The sequence below is a fragment of the Zonotrichia leucophrys genome, chromosome 13 (assembly GCF_028769735.1).
Source record: "Zonotrichia leucophrys gambelii isolate GWCS_2022_RI chromosome 13, RI_Zleu_2.0, whole genome shotgun sequence".
Taxonomy (NCBI): Eukaryota; Metazoa; Chordata; class Aves; order Passeriformes; family Passerellidae; genus Zonotrichia; species Zonotrichia leucophrys.
Genome location: NC_088183.1, coordinates 4,431,820 through 4,452,517, shown reverse-complemented (window position 1 = coordinate 4,452,517; position 20,698 = coordinate 4,431,820). Strand labels below are relative to the sequence as shown.

The 20,698-nt window shown below is 43.3% G+C and overlaps 2 protein-coding genes across 3 annotated transcripts; both read left to right on the top strand.

Annotated features, from left to right (window-relative positions):
* Positions 1–17: 17 nt before the first annotated feature.
* THG1L (tRNA-histidine guanylyltransferase 1 like) lies at positions 18–4,595 on the top strand. Of its 2 annotated transcripts, XM_064724832.1 has the most exons (6): positions 18–228; positions 985–1,161; positions 1,609–1,778; positions 2,463–2,551; positions 3,142–3,249; positions 3,811–4,595. In XM_064724832.1, exons 1-6 carry the CDS (start codon positions 53–55, stop codon positions 3,970–3,972), a joined length of 882 nt encoding a protein of 293 aa, XP_064580902.1. In that variant the 5' UTR covers positions 18–52; the 3' UTR covers positions 3,973–4,595. The 2 variants fall into 2 exon arrangements, with proteins under 2 accessions (XP_064580902.1, XP_064580903.1); XM_064724833.1 differs by lacking the exon at positions 18–228 and having other exon boundaries at positions 1,090–1,161; positions 1,613–1,778; positions 3,811–4,099.
* A 2,527-nt stretch (positions 4,596–7,122) lies between these two features.
* Positions 7,123–20,698, top strand: LSM11 (LSM11, U7 small nuclear RNA associated). Its single transcript, XM_064725003.1, has 4 exons — positions 7,123–7,539; positions 11,398–11,537; positions 12,277–12,360; positions 13,839–20,698. The coding sequence occupies exons 1-4, from the start codon at positions 7,134–7,136 to the stop codon at positions 14,208–14,210; spliced, it is 1,002 nt and encodes a 333-aa protein (XP_064581073.1). The 5' UTR covers positions 7,123–7,133; the 3' UTR covers positions 14,211–20,698.

Below are 20,698 nucleotides of genomic sequence, written 5' to 3'. Positions count from 1 at the left end.
GCCGCCCACAAGGGCTGGGCTGGGCGCCGCTCCTTCCGCTTCCGCGCCGGGCATGCTGCGCTGCTGCCGGGCGGCCGCGGCCATCGCTGCCGGCTGCGCTCCGGGCTCCCCGCGCGGCCTCGCCATGGCCAAGAGCAAGTTCGAGTACGTGCGGGACTTCGAGGCGGACGACACGGTCCTGCCCAACTGCTGGATCGTGGTGCGGCTGGACGGCCGCAACTTCCACAGGTGCGGGCAGGGCCGGGCGGGGACCCCGCGGGTGCGGGCTGGGAGCGCTGTGCCGGGAGCGGGGTCCTGCGTGGTGCCCGCTGTGCTGGGCTGTGCCTGTCCGGCTGTGTGAGCCCTGCAGGTGCGGGGTTAGAGATGCTCGTGTCCCCCACTCGGCCTCTCCAGGGCACGGAATTCCACCGGGATTTTGTTTCACGGGTGGCCCTAGAGCCGGTGGTAGGGAATGGGCCGAGTAGGGAAATGGTTCCAGTGCCTTGGGTGTGATGGGCAGGGAGCTGCTATCCAGGGATGGGTACTGGTGTTTGCCTTCCCTCGGCATGAATGGGCCACGGTTCCCTCGCCTGGTAGATAACTCAGGTTCTTGCTGGGATATTATCTCTGGTTTTGGTAAAGCTCTTTAGTTTTGACAAGTTTATTGATAATGCTGCCCTTATTGGGCTGAATATTAAAGACACCTCGTGAGAAAGGGAGTTTACAGAAAGTTGTATTTGTTATCAATTTCTAATTAAAATACATAAACTAGCTGTTATAAAAGACTGGTTAGGGTCAGATGCTGGTGGGAAAGAGAATGGCTTATCCAGAGTGGATAACGAGGATTTTTGTTCCTGCTTTTCAGATCTGGAGAGAATTATTTTGTCAGTATTGACAGGATACTGGAAATCAATATTCATATAAAGCAAATATGAGGAAAATGAATGGGTTAGCATTTTTAGTACCTTTTAAAGAGACTCTTATGCAGCTGTTTTTGCTTTGAAGGTTTTCTGAGCAGCATGAATTCAAAAAGCCAAATGATGACCGTGCTCTGCACCTGATGACCAAGTGTGCCCAGACAGTGATGCAAGAACTGGAGGATATTGCTATTGCTTATGGGCAGAGTGATGAATATAGTTTTGTTTTCAAGAAGAAGAGCAGGTGGTTTAAAAGAAGAGCAAGGTAACAGCTGCTTTGATACTAAAGTGAACTTGTTTTTAACATCTAATTCTTCTTAAGGTTTGTCTTTACCCACAGAGGTTAGGAGGAGGGCTGGTGCTTACACTGCAGTTAATTCAAGTTTTTAATGTGGATTCTTTACATGTGATCTTTCAGGAAAATATGTTCAATAATACAGAGCTTGTAAAAAAGTTATGTAAACAATGAAACAAAATTGTTTATTATATAAACAATCAATGCATTATAAACAGACATTCTTTTAAGAAAATGTTACAATTCTCAGTACGTCTGTTGATCAAAAGTCTCTGTGCCATTCCTCATCTGTTTGGCCATTTTTTAAGAAATGCTGCCCTCCACTAGAGTTATCACTACTGATACCTCAGATAAGCACAGATATATAATCACACCCATGTATTTCTTTCTTTTTTTCTCTTGTTCTGTGTTTGCAAGTAAGTTCATGACTCATGTGGTCTCCCAGTTTTCCTCAAGTTACGTGTTCTATTGGAAGGATTACTTCAAGGACCAGCAGCTTCTGTACCCACCAGGATTTGATGGACGGATTGTGTTGTATCCCAGCAACCAGAATTTGAAGGACTACCTCAGCTGGAGACAAGCAGATTGTAAGTGTTCCTAGAAAAGAGATTTGTGCAGTTGAGTTCATTTCTCTGAACAGAAATGTCTTTTCTACCAGTGTATTTGTCTATACAGCTATCAGTGAAAGAACATCAGTTAGGGTGGTGGTTTTCAATAATATTACACTTGTCCTGGGGTTTGTATAGGTACTGGCTGAAATTTGGAGTGTTCAGGCTACAACTAAATTTATCGTATCCTGAGAGTGAAGAAATATTAGAACTGCTAATAGAATTAATAAATTAATTTTGATGTTCAGAGTTGGCTTAGCCAAGGTAATCTGTAATGAAGAGATGTGAATATTCAAGTTCACAGCAGGTAGTAATCAAAAGTGGTGAATATTCCATGTTAGAACAGACCACTGGATTTGTCTCTAGACCTTTGTCAGTACCTAGTCTCTGTTGTCAAATGAAAATAATTTACATTATACATAAAGACCTTTCAGCCTCTGCTGTGCCCTTTTCATTTATGAAATCTGTCTTGTAGTCATGATATGCAGTACCTTAAAAATGTATTATAAACATTGTATCTTCTTTAGAAACTGATTGTATTAATTCCCCATTACTCTTAGCTGTTTCTTGGATACAGCTCTGGAAATAAATCTGTTTTTTCCTAAGTAGTCACTCAGATTTGGTAAATAACTGTCCTCACACTCATTTCTCTGTTTTCTCTAGGCCATATTAATAACCTTTATAATACAGTGTTCTGGATGCTTGTGCAGCGAGGGGGTTTGACACCAGTGCAAGCACAGGAGAGGCTCCGGGTAAGAGTCTGCTCAAGTCATGGTTTTTTACAGCTAAAAATTAAATCATAAGATTTGCAAAGTGTCTTGTCTGCCCAGCTGCCCTGGCTTGTCTGCTTTTACTGAAATAATGTTGTGGCTGTAATCAACAACTTCTTCAGTTGTGCAGATATTAATACCACTAGCAAATAATGTAATTTTCGTCAAGTATTAGCAGGGTTTAAGTTCCTAGTTGGCAATTTCAGAAATTTTATAAATGCCATAAAATGTTCAGCATCCAAACCCACGAGCAACAGTGGCAGAATTCAGGTCCTGTTCATTGCCAGTCCCTTCTGTTGTGTTTTGTCTCCTTGTGCAGACTTTAGCAGATTATTCCTGTTTTCTCCTGGTTGACTGTCTTCCATTTGTCTTGAAAATGTAATAAGAACCCTCTCAGTTTTAATACTCATTTGGCAGTTGGAATTAATTCCTCTGTTGAGAGAAGCAATTTAACCTTGTGACTTAAAGGTGGAAAACCTTTACAAATGTCTGTCTTGCTTCCAGTATTGACTCCTCCTCTATCCTAGAGATACAATTTATTTTCTCTAAGTATATTTTTCTTGTCCTTTCAGGGAACTTTGGCTGGAGATAAGAATGAAATCTTATTTTCTGAATTCAACATCAACTACAACAATGAACCTTTGATGTATAGAAAAGGAACTGTCCTAATATGGCAGAAGGTAAAAAAAAAAACCCTATTGCCACTTGTTTTGGGCTGATATTTTAAATAGTTACTCTGTGGCAGACAGACTGCACTGCAAGAGCACCACATGTATCTCCATTGTATGTCTAGGAATAAATATATCTTAAAAATTAACTATATTTGCCGTGTAATTGTGTGTAAGATGACTCATTGTTTTGGAGATGTTTTTGAGAGCTGTTTCTATGAGCATAATACAAAAACCAGTCTCTGCAGTCTGGCTTAGATACAAATGATGACCACTGAGATGAAACATGTATCAGCAGATCACAATGTTTGTATCATTGAGGCCAGGCCCTTCCCAGGATTAGATCCCAAGTATATCCATGGCAAAGGAATTACAAACTTCTGTTCAATAAAGTGGCTCAGCTCATAGTTGGCTTAATCCTTTTCTGCTTTAAGGCAACCTGGAAATGATCATTATTCTATGATTGCATCATTGATTTAGTGGGAGAAATTCCTGTCCTGTGTTTTTTTATTAGAATTTTTTAATCCACTCTGGAGCCTTTTATATCTGCTAATGTGTCAACTGTATTTTCAGATTAATGAAGTCATCACTAAGAAAATAAAAATGCCAAAGGAAGATGAAGAAAAAGAAGTGGAAGTGACGCGGACTAAGACTAAAGTTGTTCCCCTGCACTGTGACATCATTGGGGACCAGTTCTGGGAGGAATATCCTGAGATTCTGGCTGAGGATAGTTGATATCTCTGATGAGCATAACTGGTAGCTCACATTCTGCTCTGCTTGGGTTGTTGGCAAGTGAGGAATGGTAGCTGGCAGAGTTTGACCTGGAACCGTTTTCAGCAACTACAATGGGTTTGGCACTGGTGCTGCCTAAAAAGAAGACACTGGTGCTGTCTGACATACAAGGATATACCTATAAGGAATGCTAAAATCACACTGTATTTTGAATGTTAAGAACTCATCATGAATTAAGACTTTTCCTGCCTTGTACATGTGTATTTGTAAAAAAAGTATGTAGAAATTTCCTGTATTTCTATAGCATTTAAACAATGAGGTATTTTATTGTACTGCTGAACTATAAAAAAGCCCGAATATTTGAACAGAAAATTATTTGTTTGATTTTTGTTTTCAGCTGAGATGGACCAGAATACTTCATTTGGGATTTAGTATTACATTTCAAGGCTGGTGTGTTTAGTCAGATGAGTGACAAACAGTTCACCTGCCTGATGTCTGATTCTTACTGAAATGCAATGGAGTAGTCCAGCAGTTTTCTATGCTTGATTTTAAAAATATTTGTCAAATGTACAGGATTTTTATACTTCTAAAAAATATAAATAATAGTACCTTCCCTGCTGTGTTTTATTATGTGGCCTTTCTCATTTCTGAGACTTGAACTAGCAAGTGGTGACAGTTCCAAGCAGTGAAGTTAATAATAAAGATACTGCACAGGTTGGAGTTCTGTTAGGACATGGATAGATGTCTTCCCTCATATTCCATGGCCTGGGAATTCACCTGTCTCCTGTTGTGCACAACACAGCATATTTTAAAAAAATACAGCACAACATAGCAAAATATTCCAGGTGCCTGCAAAGAGGGAGCCAACAACAATTTCTGCTGCTGCTTTCTGATCTCCCTGGGAATGGCACAGACAGCAGTGCTGCCAATCCATGTTTGTTAGAGGGAAAGGAGTGTGTGTTGCCTGCTCCATGCACAGTTCTGTTCTGGTTTAACTGTCACTTAAGACCCTTTGTCAAAATTGACCTCTCAGAACAGAAATATTTCTGCTAATGGAGAGGGGTTTGTCCCAGTGTAACTGGAATTTGAGGGAAATAACCTATTTTAGTGTAGAAATACAGTTATAATGATAGGTGTTTATATGGCTGTGACTGCTTCTAACCAAGCTGGTTGCAAAAACATCCAGAACAGTAACTGGGCCAGTTACTGCTAACAAAGACATGGTCAGCAGTTGGGACTGGCCATAAAAAATAGAAAGAAAGGATCAAGTGTGTACTGTCACAGTACTGAGTTAGATTCCTGTGAATTCTCTTATCAGTCTACTATGTTTCCCCTTCCTGCAGAATTCACACATTTAAGGCAATGTGGTTTTGGTGGTTTTTTTTTCAAAAAGAACCCTGACCAGGTGCCAGTAAAATTCAATTTTGTGAGTTCTTCCTGAGATTAGGCAATGATTCTGTGAGTTTATAATAGCACAGGACTTCCCCCCCTACTTTTCTGTACTGATTAAGTACATGCAATGAGGGAATGTAGTTTGTTTTTAGTTTGTAGAATCGGCTGCATGGTTCCTGGGAAGAGGATGTGTGGCTTGATGGTAAAATAATGATTCAGAATGAATCATTGCACCAGTTATTTGCTCCTAAGAACTTCGTTGGTTTTTTATCTTCTAACATAAATGCAATTTACTTGACTTTGAAATTCCATGTTACTGCTTGATGCCTGACTTTGGACATTACATACAAAGCCGCTGTTCCAGAACTGGTAACAGCTGGATTTACTCAGCCTGGTAACAAATGAAAGATTAAAAAATAATTTGACAGCCATGATTTATGTTTGGAAAGTATAACATAGGTTTTTTTATTTTATATGTTATGGCTGCCTGATACATCCTGTAGTATCTTTATGTATGTAAATTGTGTGTGTATATAAAAAACAGGTCTGTATTAGGTCATAGTGTTTTCTAACTAACTCATTCTTACAATAATATGTAACAAGTCAACATAGTTGTTCACATATGGATGCATATGTCTTTGGAACCAAGATCAGGATTATCTGTACAACCATGGCCTTTAATTTGTATTAAGATAAATACTGGAGAAAGAAACCCCCTGTTGTATCCTCATGCGTAAGATGTGCATTTATATAACTGTGCAGCTGTAGGGGAAAACAACTGTTCCCAAGGCTCAAGCAGCAGCCTGGTGTTGGTGGCACACACAACTCATGGGTATTTCTGTAGCTGCAGGAGTCCTGTACTGTGACCCAGTGAAGAAAGAGGTGTTTTTCTGAAGTTGGTGAACCTGTGGCTGATGAATTGCCGTAACAAGAAGCATTAAAGGTACAGGAACCTGTTATGAAACATTAATGGAGATGGTGAATCATTATAGTAAAACCTATTAAGAAGCCTTTCCTTGCTGTTCCTCAGTGAAATTACTCTGCCCTGTGTATCCTTTTACGCATTAAAGTGCAAGTTACATTGCAACCACCAGTTGCCCAGGTGGATTTCATGGGGGCTTGGGCCAGAGGGGTTTGGTCCCGATCCAGGGATGGTCCCCAGAGTGGGCTGCAGGGGGAGGGTTGCACCAGTGAGAGGTAACTGCAAATAATCACAGATTTGTCAGGGTTGGAGGTGACTTCTGGAGATCATCCAGCCCAACTGCCTTGCCAGGGCGGGGACACCTGGACAGCTTATCCAGGAACGTGTTCAGGTGGGTCTGGGATGTCTCCAGAGAGGGAAACTCCACGCCTAGGCAGCTGTTCCAGTGCTCTGCCACCCTCAACATAAAGAAGTTCTTCCTCATTTTGAGGTGAAATTTCTTGTGTTTTAGTTTGTGTGCACTGCTCCTCTTCCTGTCACCGCGAACAGCTGGCACCATCCTTTTGATGCCCCCCTTTGAGTCTTTTGGACTAAGCAGGCCCAGCTCCCGCAGTGTCTCTTATAAAAGAGACTCCAGATCCGTCACCATCATTGCGGCCTTTGCTGGACGCTCTCCGGTGCCGGATGCAGCAGGGAGGTGTCCGTGCTTCTCGCGGTCCCTCACGGCTCCCCCCGGCTCCCGCCCTGGTCCCTCCCGCCCATGGCGGCCGCTCCGCCCTCAGGCCCGGGGCGTTGAGCGGCAGCGCCCTCTGGCGGCGGCGCTGGGCGGTGCGGCCGGCCGCAGCCCGGCATGGAGGAGGACGAGGCGGGCGCGGCGAGCGCGGAGCCGCGAGGCTCCCGCCGCCGCTCGCCCAGCCCCGGCCGCCTGGATGTGAGCTCCAGCCGCTTCGACCCGCTGCTGGCGCTCTACTCGCCGCGCACGCCGCTGCCCTTCCCCGCCGCGCCCTGCTTCAACAACCTCGCCGAGTACGAGAGCTTCCAGCGCGGCCTGCGCCGCCCGCACGGCCGCCGCGGTGCCCCCGCCACCCGCGGCGCCCCCGCCGCCCGCGCGTCCCGCCGGGGCCCGCCCGCCCCCGACCCCGAGCGCATCCAGCGCCTCCGCAGCCTCATGGTGAACGCGGACCCCGAGCAGGAGGAAGGCGGAACGGCGAGGCGGCGGCGGCGGGCACCGCGCAATGTCCTCACCAGGATGCCCCGTAAGGGCGCGGGCAGCGCGGCCCCGGGCGGGGCGGGCGCAGGGAGCCGGGGCTGAGGGAGGGCGGAGGGTGTGAGGGCCGGGGGCATGCTGGGCTGGGCCGGCGCGGAGTTGCGGTGGAGTTTGGGGGTGAGGAGGGAGCGATGGCTGGCGGAAGCGGTTGGGTGACAGTGGGGTGTGGGTGGTGAATGATTTGGTTTGATGGGAAATGACCCTGGGGTGCAGAGGCACTGGCACAGGTTGCTCAGAGAAGCTGTGGCTGCTCCATCCCTGGAAGTGTCAAAGGCCGGTTTGGATGGGGCTTGGAGCAGCCTGGGATAGTGGAAGGTGTCCCTGCAGGTGGCAGGGGGATTGGAACAAGATGGGCTTTTAGGTTTTCCGTGATTCTCTGAAATGGTGTGCAGGAATGAGGAACAGCATTTCACAGAGTGGCTCACGCAGAGATGACACGCACTTTGTTGTGGTGATGTTCTGCTCTGTTCATTGGTGAATTACATACATCCTCTTGGTGTTATGGAGAAAAAGGATGAGATATTGCTATATTCTCAAAAGTACTATTTTAAACCATGTTTGGGCCAGTCCAGGGTGTAGTTAAACCATAACCACAGGGAAAGTCTGTATCACACTGCTGTTTCTTGGTTGCTAACCAAACATCCTGCAGGCAGAAATACTGGCATTTCTGAAAACAGGGTGGCAGAGCAGTGGATTGAGGTGAGAGACAGCTGTGATGTAAATTTAAATTCATTAGCTGTGATGATGATACATATTTCTTGTAAAAATGTTCTGTGAGCGGTCAGGGTAAACATCCCCTAAACATGAAGAGGTGCTGCTTGTGCCCCCACACCAAGAATCAAATGGCATTGCTGTCAGGTGAGATGTAACTTTAGTGCACTTAATTAAAAATACTGAGTTTCATTTTGGAATCAGATTATCTTTGCACCATCACCTTAATTTTTATTTTTTTTTCTAAAAAGACAAAGCCCAAAATGTTTGATTCTGAATGACCAAGGCAAAACCTTTTTCTTGCTTAGACACTAAAACACAATGTGTTCATTGCTATAGATGCTGCATGATCTTAAGTATAATTAGTGTTCTGCACAAATGCAGAGGTTCTGTTGGCCAGGATTTCCAGAAAACTAATCTTTAATGTTGATTTCAGATCTTAATAAAAAATATCTCAGTTTGCACTGGTGATGAAAATTGAGAAAAAACACCACTGTAAAAATTAAGAACAATTAAGAACATACTTAATATCCACACATCCATGTCTGGACTTCAAAGAAGTCTGGCACAACTGATACAGAAAGTGCTATTCAGCAGCCTGGAGAGTTTTATGAGTGATTTATAGCCAGAGTTGTGTGCTTTCCCTGTAACTGGGGGATGTCTGCAGCACAGGTGTTTGGAACTTGGCCTGTGTGGATCAGTTCAGGAGGAGTTATTTGTCATCACTTTGCATTCACCAAGGGGCAGAGAATTCATGTGCAGGGCAGGTGGAAAGGTGTTTGACAGTGTTTTGAGTTATTTCAGCTTTTCTCTTGAGGTTTTTCTAATCTTGCCTCTTAATAGAGTCTGCCTTGAGGACAAGGACTTGAACTTAACCAGAGTTTAGATCTTTATTTTCACCCTTTTGGGGTGCTTGCCCTCTGCTTATAGTAGTTTTGGAGTCATTTTTCAGAGTCCTGCTGTTAAGCATGTGCTTATTTTATCCAGGTAAGGGTTGGATTTTGAGAACCAACTTGGTAACTTTTTTCCCTGTCTGTTGAAACATTGTTCATTTCTCTAACAGAGAAAGCACAGGCAGATTTAGTTGTGTGCAGAGCCTGCTCATTACAGCTCTCAGTGCTTGCAGAGGAGGTGTGTTCCAAAAATAAATGCCTTGCTTTGCTGCTTTTATTTTTGCTGAGAATGTCAGGTTGTTGAAGGGTTTTTGGATGATGTGTTCTGCCCTTGTGCTCAGTTGAAGCTGGAAGTTTGCCATGGAGGAGCCAGAACCTTACACAGAAGGAAAAGTGGGTAGAGTGTAGATTTGGTGGAGCTCTGTAGTGTTTTCCTGGGTGATGAGGGACAGAGGCATAGTTGAAAATAAGTTGAAAATAAGGGTAGATGTAGATAGAGTTCCTACTTAAAATGGAATATTGGAACTTAAATTCTAAAAATAAGTCTGGATTTTAAATTATTATGTAAGTTCTCAGGGTTGGTTAGAAAAAATACTGTTTTCTGACTGGAATCATTAATTTGATACCATGATGGTGTCATCTGTGGTTCCTGTGATGGATCTGTCAATCCAGAACATGTTTGTTATCAGTTCAGCTGAAGGAGACACAGAGGCTCATGGAAAGACCCCCTAAGCAAGGCTGGGAGGTGCTGAGGCAGCTTATGCTCTGTGTGAAACCAATTCCCTGCAGTTATCCAGCTGGAGAGGGCTGGCAAGAACACAATGGATCTCAAAAAATAAATGTGATTAGGTTAATTCAGAGGAAACTGATTTAGATTTCCCTGCTGTGGCCATGAATTACCCTGCAGCCCAGTGCTGCAGATCAGCTGTTTTACACAGTCACTTTACACTCACAGGAAGCAATTTCTGGTGTGCAAATCAAACCTTGAGTGTGCAGTCCCTAAAGCACAGGGTGAGAGGTCATCTCTGGCTCACATGTTTTATTAATGGGCACAACCATGTGAGATTTTAGACCAAGTCTTTTTCCTGACTCTTAGTAGGAATTGTACAGCATGTGAGTACCAAGGCATGGGTGGAAGTTGTAAATAATATCTACCCCTCTAGATAAGTTACACTTGCAAAGATTTCTGGTGTGAAGACAAGGCCTGTGTGAGCCAGGCAAGCTTATGTTTTACTGAATTCCTTCACTTTTGCTCTGGTTAAAGCTTTATTGTCCTGGGCTTTAGCATGGTTTAATTGCTGGCTGCTCCTTAGAGCAATTTATTTCCTTGCCAGAGACTTGTTGGACTTTGAAGGATGTTCATCTGGCTGCTGAAATCTTAACTGAAACAATGCATTTTCATCAGTTTCAACTGGTCCAGTTTAGTAAGCTGAAGGATTTTGGTCATTCATTGTTTCAGAAATCCCCTTTTAAAGAAAAGGAACAAATCTGCTACAGTTCTTTATTCACAGCTCATAACTAAACTGAGGTAGCCTTAACCAGGCATTTGTCTTTTCTGTGGAACTAACTCTGCCCCTGTGAGCTTTCTGTTCCCTCTCCACCACTTTTATTTACAGTTTGGATTACTTGGCAAGGTTTTGAAATGTAGCAAAAAGATTTTCAGCTAAGGCTGATTTGGCTGTGGGCTATGTAAAGCGAAACCTTCATATTTTCTGGTCTTGGCTCTCCCCATTGTAAGAAGAGTTTTGGTGGTCTGGTAATGGCAACCACAGTGTGCTGCAGTGCTTGGGGCTTCTTCATTGCTATTGTTGTGAACACCAGTGCTGTGCCAAGCTCTGCCATACTTGTACATAGTGTGGATTTCTACATGGTTTTTAGATAGATACTGAAGAGAGAGTTTTTACAAAAATACATAGTGACAGGAAAAGTGGGAGTAGCTTCAAACTGAAAAAAAAAAGTAGGTTTAGATTAGATATTAGAGAGAAATTCCTGGCTGTGGGAGTGCTGAGGCCCTGGCACAGATTGGCCAGAGAAGCTGTGGCTGCCCCAAGCCTGGAAGTGTTCAAGGCCAGGCTGGATGGGGCTCTGAGCAACCTTGGTCTAGTGGCAGCTGTTTCTGCCTGTGGAAGGGAGTTGAAAGATGATGATTTTTAATCAATCATTCCAACTCAGGCCTTTCTACAGTTCTGTTCTGGGATTCTGTGTATTTTGGTGAGACTGGTGATGTTCTCTTGCTGTCCTAGTGCATGAAGGCAGCCCCCTGGGGGAGCTCCATCGCTGTGTCCGGGATGGTGTCAGAATCAACGTCCACATCCGCACTTTCAAGGGCCTCCGTGGAGTCTGCACTGGCTTTTTGGTTGCATTTGACAAGTTCTGGAATATGGTAATTATTGTTCCAGCCCTTCATTTGTAACTGTTATATTGAAAACTTGAAATTTGAAACAGGTTTAAGCAAATGACATATGGGGAAGGTTAGTGTGGTTCACAAAATTTGCTCTGGTACCAAGTGCTGGGTTTCAGGCACAAGTGGTACTTGATGTTGGACTGGTACATCTGGGAGGTGCCCAACCATCTTAGAGAGGTTTTAGGTGAGAGAGAAGCTTTGAAGGTTTCCCAAAATCTTCAGAGTTTTGTATAAGAACACAGGAAGGTGGAATATGAGGAATATCAGAAGCTTCCAGGGCTTTCTTCTCTGCAAAACCCAGTTTTTCTATAGTGGTGGGTGCTTCTGTGTTTTCTCTCACTGACATCACTGAGCTGCCAGTGACAAAAGCTTTTCCCTGTTTTCTACCTTGTGAAGATCTTAAAGACAGTAGATGGAAAAGCAGCTATTAAATATTCGTGAGCCTGGAGGTGTGAAAAGTTTGGAAGTGGGGAGGAGGGAAGGATTTTGCAGGCAAGAATCACAGAGATTTTGCAAATAATGCAGAATGAACTTTGCTGCTGCTTTTATATTTCAGTACAATTTAGATGATTAACAAACCAGCTCCAAAGCACAGCTTGTTCCTGGGATGGATTTTCTCTCAGAACATAATTTCATAATGCTGTGACACAAAGCTGGTCCAAAACTGCTTCATGTTTTATTTTAATTTCAATCTTTCAGTTTCTTTTATCTTTTTTAGGCCCTGACAGATGTGGATGAGACTTACAGGAAACCAGTAATGGGCAAAGCCTTCTATGCAGAACCTCAGCTCTCACTGACCCGAGTAGGTGACATCTGCTGTTTGCTTTCTTATTAGGATCTCCTTTTTCAAAGTCATAAAAAGGGAGGATTGATTTGGAACCCATATTTTCATTTGAAATATTTTACCTCCTTTTATTACAGATGACTCTTAAAATAATTTGAACTGAGCAAAAAAATCCCCAAAATGTTTTCTGATCTTTCTGAAAGTACTTTAGTAGTTCAGTGTTCCTAAAGCTCCACTTTAGAATCAGATCAGAATTGTTGCTACTGCTTCATGTAGCATGCTGAACTTCTAGAAGCTCACTCTGTGGGTTTTGATGTGGGATTTGTTTGTGTGTTTTTTACACCATGGACTGATCAGGGGAATGTGGCAGAGCACCCCTCTGGTACTGATGTTCCTCATGGCACAGTCTGTCTGCAGCCAGAGGAACAACACAGCTCTTTGGTCACTTGAGCTTCCAGTGTGGGTACTGTGAAGCCCAAGATCTCCAAAGCTCTCCCCTCTCTAGGATCCAGCTGCAAATAGAGTTGTTTACCACGCTGACAACTGAAGAGATGATAGATGAACTTTTGAACAATGAAGGGAAAAAAAATATGACAGGGCAGTGCCCGTTGAATGGCAACAGCTCCAGGCCTTTTGAACATCAGAGAAGCATCACAAAAACATTTAAAATGTTTCATTGTGAGGAGTTTGCTTTCAAATTCCTGCCATTTAAATCTGTTTTCTGGTGGATCCCACCCTTCCTTCTTTTAAAGATTAGTTAAAAATAATCAAGTTGTCATTGTTCCTTTAGCTCCCTCTCACAGCCATTGGCTTTCCATCCTGTTGCTGGGAAGAGAGAGGCTAACCAAAAATCTCATTTGCCATTATTTCATAAAAGCTTATCTGCTGCCAGAGCAAAAGCAATTTCTTTTCCAGTTTCAGCACCATGTATTCTTAGATTGATGAGTTCATACAGTTCTTTGAGTCTGCTGCTGTAGCTTTTATTATTTTTCTGTTGTTTATGATCTGCTCACCTCCCAGAATACCCACACATCATCTTTAGTATGTTTTGGTGAAAACAAAAGATCCCTCCATTTTTCAGTGTACAGATTCTGCTAATGGAAACCCCTTATCTTAGGGATTCATTCAAGGATGGAAATCTCTCTAAAACTGTTTGACAACATTAAAAGAACATGGGGAAAAGTGAGCTATAGGAGCAACTTGGTATCTCTGTTTCTCCTGACCAAAGTTAAAGGCTACCACACAGCAGTGTTGCTCCCAGAATTAAATTCCTTGGTGCTCACATTTAGACAGTCATGACCATGCAAGAGATTCGTTCACCTTCTGTCACTGTTTGACTTTGGTAAGCAAACATGGCCTTTATTGCTGGTGGAGATTTGTCACTGTGTCTTGTGAGCTGCTTTGGGATTGTACATGAAAATACAATGTAGAAGTGTGGAACAAGTGGCCTCTGTTGTTTTACAAGTGTGGTCATAGATACAACTGTCCTTTTGCAGCTGTTTGACAGACTCAGGCTGCAGGAATCCTCGGGGAAGAAGGGAGCTGACTCAAAGACTGTCTCCAAGGAGCTGGCCCTGACAAATGACTCTCAGACACTGACTTTGAAGGCTGGATGTGGACGAGGGAGAGCAGAAGAGGAGCGTGAGAGGCAGAAACACTCGGGCAGAGCTGCAGAGAAGAAGAGCCCAGGTGCCAGGAGTGAAGCTGATGTGGGCAGCAGGACTGCCCAGCCAGAGGGGGCCCGTGCCCGGAGCCAGCCCCGCAGGAGGAGGCGGCCCAAGGTGGATTATCAGCAGGTGTTCACCCGCCACATAAACCAGATCTTTATTCGAGGAGAGAATGTCTTGCTTGTCCATTTAGCACATTGACTTGGCTGAGCCTTTGGCAGAGTATTTATTTGATAGCATGACTTGCTGCTGCAGCTCCCATTGCTATTTAGAGTTGTCATTGAGTAGGATGGTACCGTGGCTGGTTTCCCATTGCCTCCTCAAGGCAGGGGAAAGAATTGTAACCTGAGCATCCTGGGCTTGATGCCAAAGCAGCCTCCTTGGATCACTGTTGGGGGTCTTAGGAGAAGGTCAGCAACACAGTTGTTTCTGTGATATGAGGGAGTTAAGCACAGATCCCTCTGTTTCTTAAAAGGAAGCTAAATGGAGAGGGTTGAAAGAGAATTTTGGTGTACTCTGTTACAGGAACTACTTGTGGCACACATTTAAAGATAAGATCTGGACCTGCAATAAATCAGAAATGCTCTTTTGCACATTCTGAGTAATATCAAGATGAAATTGCTAATGAAACCAACAGTTTATCTGCTGCTGTTACATGGATGTCCTCTTTTTCAGATATAACTCTGACAGTCATTTTGAAATAGTTCATAAAATATTGGAGTCACATCCTGCTGATGGCTACTGGCCTCTTTGCCATAGTTAGCTCTGTAATGCTCTGTGTGATAGAAAACCCCTTAATTGTAAAGTATTCTTTTAAATGTGGGTGATGGCAGGACTGTAAGTTGTTTCCAGTATCAAAGCTTAGGCTCTTTGTGATGTTGTGCTTTGGCTCTGTGTCACCAGCAAGCAGATGATGTAGCTGACTCAGAGACCTCTCTGTTTGGAGTTTATTGTGGGTGAGGATGGAAAATTATCCTTTTATATTTCACCCACTTGCTACTTAGTGTAAGAGTGAAGCTGGCAAAGATTGGGTTTTTCTCAGGTGTGTTTGTGCTGAGCACACCTGTCCTGTATTTAAACACCTTTCAGGCTCCCTCTCTTGAAACCAGAGCTGCTGTGTCTCCAGCAGCTCTCATGGAGCAGGAATCTCCATGGGTCTTTCCTGTCCATGTGAGGGAAGCATCATCTAATTCCAGCTGAGCTGTGGAGATGTGCCTGAAAAGGTTTTGAAGTATAGAAGTCAAACTCAACTCATCAGTGTTTCATTTTAGCAAGGCTGTTGAATTATTGCAGGTGAGGCCAGGGTTCTGCAGCTATAAACTGCTTCCCAAAAAACCTACCTGCAGAAGTCTGAGGGTAAATGAAGCTGTTCCATTATGTAGCCTGTTCCTTTGTTGTCAAAGGAGATTTCATGCTGCTATTCTGTATTCATCCCAACTGCCTTGTGCTTTGCAGCAGCTCTGTGTGTTTAAGCTGAAGGTGGGAAATTGCTTTGTGGCAGGACTGACATTGCATATAGATGCCCTGAGTTCTCAAATTGAGTGGCTGTGCTGTGGGTGACATGGATTTCTGTTGCTGCAGATGCAGCATTCTGCTTGCTTGGTTGTTAGGGATATGTCTGGTGTTTGGGTGAAGCACAGGAATCATTTTGCAGGCATTCTGGACACACAAAGCAGCTGTTTGCCTCTGGGGGAGCTTGAAACTTATGTCAGCATTTCATATGACATGGGGCTTGATGAGCTCAGCCACTGAGCTCAAAGCCAAGTTCAGCCTGGGACAGAATAAAAGTACTGTTGAGGAAAAATAATTTCATCAAGGGAGAAAAAGAAAAGAAAAAAAAAATTAAATACTCTCTGCAGCTTCTTCTGAAACATTGCTTTACTGCTGAAATCCCATCCCTCTGTGAACTGAGACTAGGCACTGGAAAGATTCTTCTCATGGAGGTTCTTGTTTCCCCTCCCTTCTTTACTGTTCATGTGCTCAGCAGTTTTTCCTTTTTTTCCTTTTTTTTCCCTCTTTCTCCTGTCAGTACTTTGTTCCTCAGGACATTCTAAACTCTGGTTTACAAAGACTGTTCTTGTTGTCCTGACTTTCTGCACCCTTTCCTGGTTGGCTTTCTGTGTAGTAACCAGAACCCTCACAAATTGCTAGAAACATGTGAAGCTAGAAACAAGGTGCTTATCTCTGCTCCTGACTTCCCAGCAGCTTTTCCTGCAAGTGAATATTTTCTTCCTTATGGTTGTGGGGATTTTCCTCTCTGTTTTCTGGCAGCTTTGTTCTTATTTCAGCTGCTTGGGATGACTCCTCTCTGCCTTTTCTATTGGTACCAAAGGCCACTGGTTCTGACCTCTCCTCTTTCTTTCATATTTGACCAAAGGGTGTCAGATCATCCTCAAGCTGACATACAGTGACAGCTCATTGAAGTCTTGCTTTTCTTCACCTCATATTTTTAAATCTTTGTCTGCCTAGTTTATGCCTTGTGCATTAACTAAGATACAACTACCATGAATGTATTTGTGGCTGTGCTGCCTTTCCTGTTGATTGACACTTCCCCAAGTTCTCAGTTGCTGCTGGAAGTCTCAATGTTTCCTTTCATAATGAGGTTTTTCCCTGAAACCTTTCAGATGTTTGTTGCTTCACATCTATGAGTTTCTTTGTTTACATTTTATGAAAAGTGCTGGTGCTTAGACTTAAGTTTGTGCCTTGATTTTTATATCATCCCTGACCTGTTCTTCCAGAATCATCACCTTGGTGAGCAAACATGGTTAAGGATTATAGTTTATCTACTTTTTTTGTACTACCTCATTCCTCATTGTTAAAATGTTCCTCCTCTCATCTGTGAAGCTGGTTGAATTGCTCCCTTCCAGTTTAGATTTAATGAATTATTTGCTGGTTCTTCATTTGTATCCTACTTCCCTGTCCACCTTTCTCAGTATTTCCAAGCTGCTTCCTGTTCTACAACTTCAGATCTTCCAAAATGTCTTCCTTTTCCCGCTTTTTCTGGCATTGTGTATTTTTAAAATGCATTATTAAAAATTTGTCTTATGGATTTTGTCTCTTTCAAGCATCGTGATTGTGATGAAGCAAGTGATCCTGTAGGTGTGTTGTCACTTGCTTGTTCAATACTTCAGATAACATTGCTCTTTAAATAAAACTGAATGTCATGTTCTGAAATGGGATCTTCTACCTCACTGAAATATTCTCCTAAATCTGTTCAAAAAAAGAAGAAGAAAAAGAAAACAACCTTTGGAACCAAATGAGCTTGGGTTTCAGTGTTTTTTCAATTGTTTCTTTCTATGGTTTTTCTTTTCCAAACTCAACATAAAATTTTGAGTTCAAAAAGTTTTTTACTGCCAGCCCTTCCTCTCTTGCTGCAGTGATGCTGTGAGCATGAACACACCAAAGTCTTTGTGCTAAGGAATGAAGAGGAGGAAACAGAGCAATGTGAGAGTGAAAAAGCTTTGGGCAGATATGAAAACCTCCCTAGAAAGGATCCACAGGTGCCACCTGTCCTGTATTTCTGGGGCTTTGCTCAGCCTGGTGCTCAGTAATGGTTCTTAAAGTGTGTTTGGGGTGAGCTACCCAGTTACTGCAGGGAGCAGTTTTCTGCAATAACTTCAAAGAAGCGTTGGGATAATTTGAGGAAGTTTTAAAATAATTTCTCATTTCTGGGATTATTTCTTAGAAAATGTTTTTGCACAGGTGCTTCATTTTTATCAAACACTCCTTAGGCTGTGCTTGTAGAAAAGGTGAGGCCAAATGGGGAAAAAAGCTCATTAAAAAGTGTAGGTTTGGTTCCTTCTCTCAACTGACTGGTCCAGCTTGTTAATTGCCTGGAAGGGTTTTTTCTGACCTAGAGTGAAGTACTTAGCACGTCCTCTGCAGGTGATTCCTCAATTAATCAGTGAGTGCTGTTTTCCATCTGCTTCTTCTCCTTCAGTGTTTGGATTCATTGTTTCTTCTGCAGCATTCCCTCAGCAGGGCAGTGTCCAGCAGGACCAGGCCTGAGTGCCCACTGGTTTTTACCCTTCCCGAAGGAATCTTACCCCAGCCAGTTTGGAATTCAAAGAGCCTTTGGCTGTTCTTCATTTTCATACTGTTCTCTTTAGATTTTTGGAATTATTTGGTCAGAAGAATTATTTATCTTGGATAATATTACTTTTTGGAGTAAACTGATTTTTTTAAACTTTTAAAAAATAAGTTTTTTACTTATTTTCCTCCACAAAGTGCTAGGTTTTCCTAGTTTGTTGTTGCAGTCACCCACTTGCACCTGTGAATCACTGGGTGAAGAGGTGTGCAGGATAAAAAGAGGCAGAGTAAAAAGATGTGTAATTTTTATTGAATTTGACATTCTGCCCACACTCAGCCTTTCTGTTTCTTACTGGCACTGACCTAAGTGAGACAGGTGTAAATTATTTGATCCAGAATCTTGAAGGTAAATGGAGCCGGGACAGCAGACTGAAAACATTGAGTTTATGAAGATTTTATCTCCAGGTAAACTTTCTGTCTTTGATTAAACAGATGAGAGTTATAAGCACCAACTTACACTGCAAGCTCTGCCTCTGGATAAAACTGGAAGGCAAAATCCTGCAGCTTTTCAGAGGTGATGCAGGATTCCTTCAGCCAGGACAGCTCTTGCCTGAGAAGCTGCTCAGGTATATGCCAGTGTCTGCCTCAGAGCCTAACTCCAAATACTGCCAATTAATATGAGGATGTTTTCTGTCCTGCCTGCACTGCCAAGTGTAAAATATGAATGCTGAGGGCTGCAGCATCTGCAGCCCAGAACTACTTCCGTTCATGCTTTCGCTTCTTGATGTTGGCTTAAGAAATTCAAGTTTGTGCTAATGGCGATCCTAAGGCAGTCTGTTAGAACATTAGGAAAGGCTGCTGCTGACTAGAAATAATATTGGAAAAGTAAGTTTTTACAGAATTTGTGAAATTGTGGTTGTTATTAGTATTGCAAACCAGGAAAGGCTCAGAGAGTTGGGATTGTTCAGCCTGGGGAAGGGAAGCTTTGGGGTGACCTATTTGCAGCCTTTGAGTACCTGAAGGGAGCTTATGAGAAAGGTGGAGAGAGACTTGACAAGGGCCTGGAGTGCCAGGACAAGGGGGAATGGCTTCACACTGACAGAGAGGAGTGTTAGGTGGGATATTAGGCAAACACAAAGGAGGGGAGAGGAATGACTCAGGTGGTGGTAACTCCTTGACATGGGAAAGGGCTTTCTAACCTGTGCCCTGGGCACAATCCTGCCAGCACTGGGCAGTTGAGCTCTGTAGATGAAGGGGAGGATGCTGAGCCAGCTCTTGAGTGCAGCCTCCCTTATGCTGTGAGCCTTTCACAGCACCTGAACTGCCCCTGGAATCGCTGCCAGGCTCCAGCCCTAGTGACTGACGTGTTTAATCCTGCCTCTTAACATTTTGCAGAGAAAACCCAACGGGAGAAGAAGGAACTAAGCAAATTTGCCCTTTTGAGGTGGGGATGGAGAAGGCTTGGTTTTCCTTGGCTTCCTGGGGTGCAGGAGAAAGGACTATTTTAATGGAGAAATAGCAGAGATGCTTGTCTCATGGTGTTTACAAGTCCTTTCAGATGTCACTGTAAGTGCTCTTGCTCTTAGCTGGTGGAATGAAGGCCTGTCAGGGAAGGAAAATGCCTCCTGATGTTCCTGGATAACTATCTTATTAACTTCTAGCTTTCTGGTGTACACCTGGATGACTTTGTTGAAAAAAAATTAGTACACCTGAGACTTTCAGTCAGTCTTGTATTCGTTTAGAATGAAAAGTAGTTTGATCAGTTTGTGTGAAAACATATCCATCCTTTTTTCTCTCAAAAGATCAGTGCTCTCCCTCAGGAAAGAAATGAAAGCTGCTCCTATAGTGATTGCTTCTGATTTCCACTGCTTCAGAGCAAAGTGCAGCTGTGCCAAGGTGTCTTATTATTCTGAGAGGACGAGATGAGAGAAATGTTTGGTTTCTCTAAAACTAAAATGGGCATTACAAGGGGAACAGATGGGCTGACCTTTTTCCAATGGTGCACACACCCACTGTAGTTGCAGGGGTTGGGACTTGTTAACCAATGAGTCACCTGTAAAACTTCCTTAGGGAGCCACAGAGGAGGTGGAATTGGAAGTCAGGGGCTGACAAATTCCACTCTCTTCACTGCCTCTTGCTCACTGAATGGCCTTGGCAACTTACTTCCATCCCTCTCCCTGATGCTCCACAGCTGTAGCACATCCAAGAGCTCTCCTTGCCTGTCTTTCGAGGAGCTGGGGAAGTGGTGAATGCTATCCAAGTGCCAAGGGTTGTTATCCACACTCTCTCTGTCAGGTAATGCAGATACATCAACCCTCTGCCCTCTCCAGGCTCGTGACTGTTAGTTAACCTCACCTTGGCACACGAAAACCATGTGGGGAATCAGGTACAAAAACACTCTTCAGTCTTGAAATCACTGACGTCTTCAAGGTCACATTTGGTGACTTCAATATCTGTTTCACAGCTGCAGTTCCATGTTTGGGTCAGATGGTGATAAATGAGGGTGTAACTTGTTGGTAATTCCTTCTCTGTCTTCCTAAACATTTTGTTTCTTAGGAAGCTGATGCTGCTATGAACATATTGGATAATACTGAATTTGCAATATTCTGCTTTCCAGATGTAAATGTTTATATTTAAAATTGCTAAGACTGCGATGCAAT

Excerpts from the sequence above, each read along its gene's own strand:
- THG1L (XM_064724832.1), top strand. The coding sequence starts at position 53 with ATGCTGCGCTGCTGCCGGGCGGCCGCGGCCATCGCTGCCGGCTGCGCT. Across the intron at positions 1,162-1,608 it reads TGGTTTAAAAGAAGAGCAAG|TAAGTTCATGACTCATGTGG; the intron begins GTAACAGCTGCT and ends TGTGTTTGCAAG. Across the intron at positions 2,552-3,141 it reads AAGCACAGGAGAGGCTCCGG|GGAACTTTGGCTGGAGATAA; the intron begins GTAAGAGTCTGC and ends TTGTCCTTTCAG.
- LSM11 (XM_064725003.1), top strand. The coding sequence starts at position 7,134 with ATGGAGGAGGACGAGGCGGGCGCGGCGAGCGCGGAGCCGCGAGGCTCC. Across the intron at positions 7,540-11,397 it reads TGTCCTCACCAGGATGCCCC|TGCATGAAGGCAGCCCCCTG; the intron begins GTAAGGGCGCGG and ends TTGCTGTCCTAG. Across the intron at positions 12,361-13,838 it reads CTCAGCTCTCACTGACCCGA|CTGTTTGACAGACTCAGGCT; the intron begins GTAGGTGACATC and ends GTCCTTTTGCAG.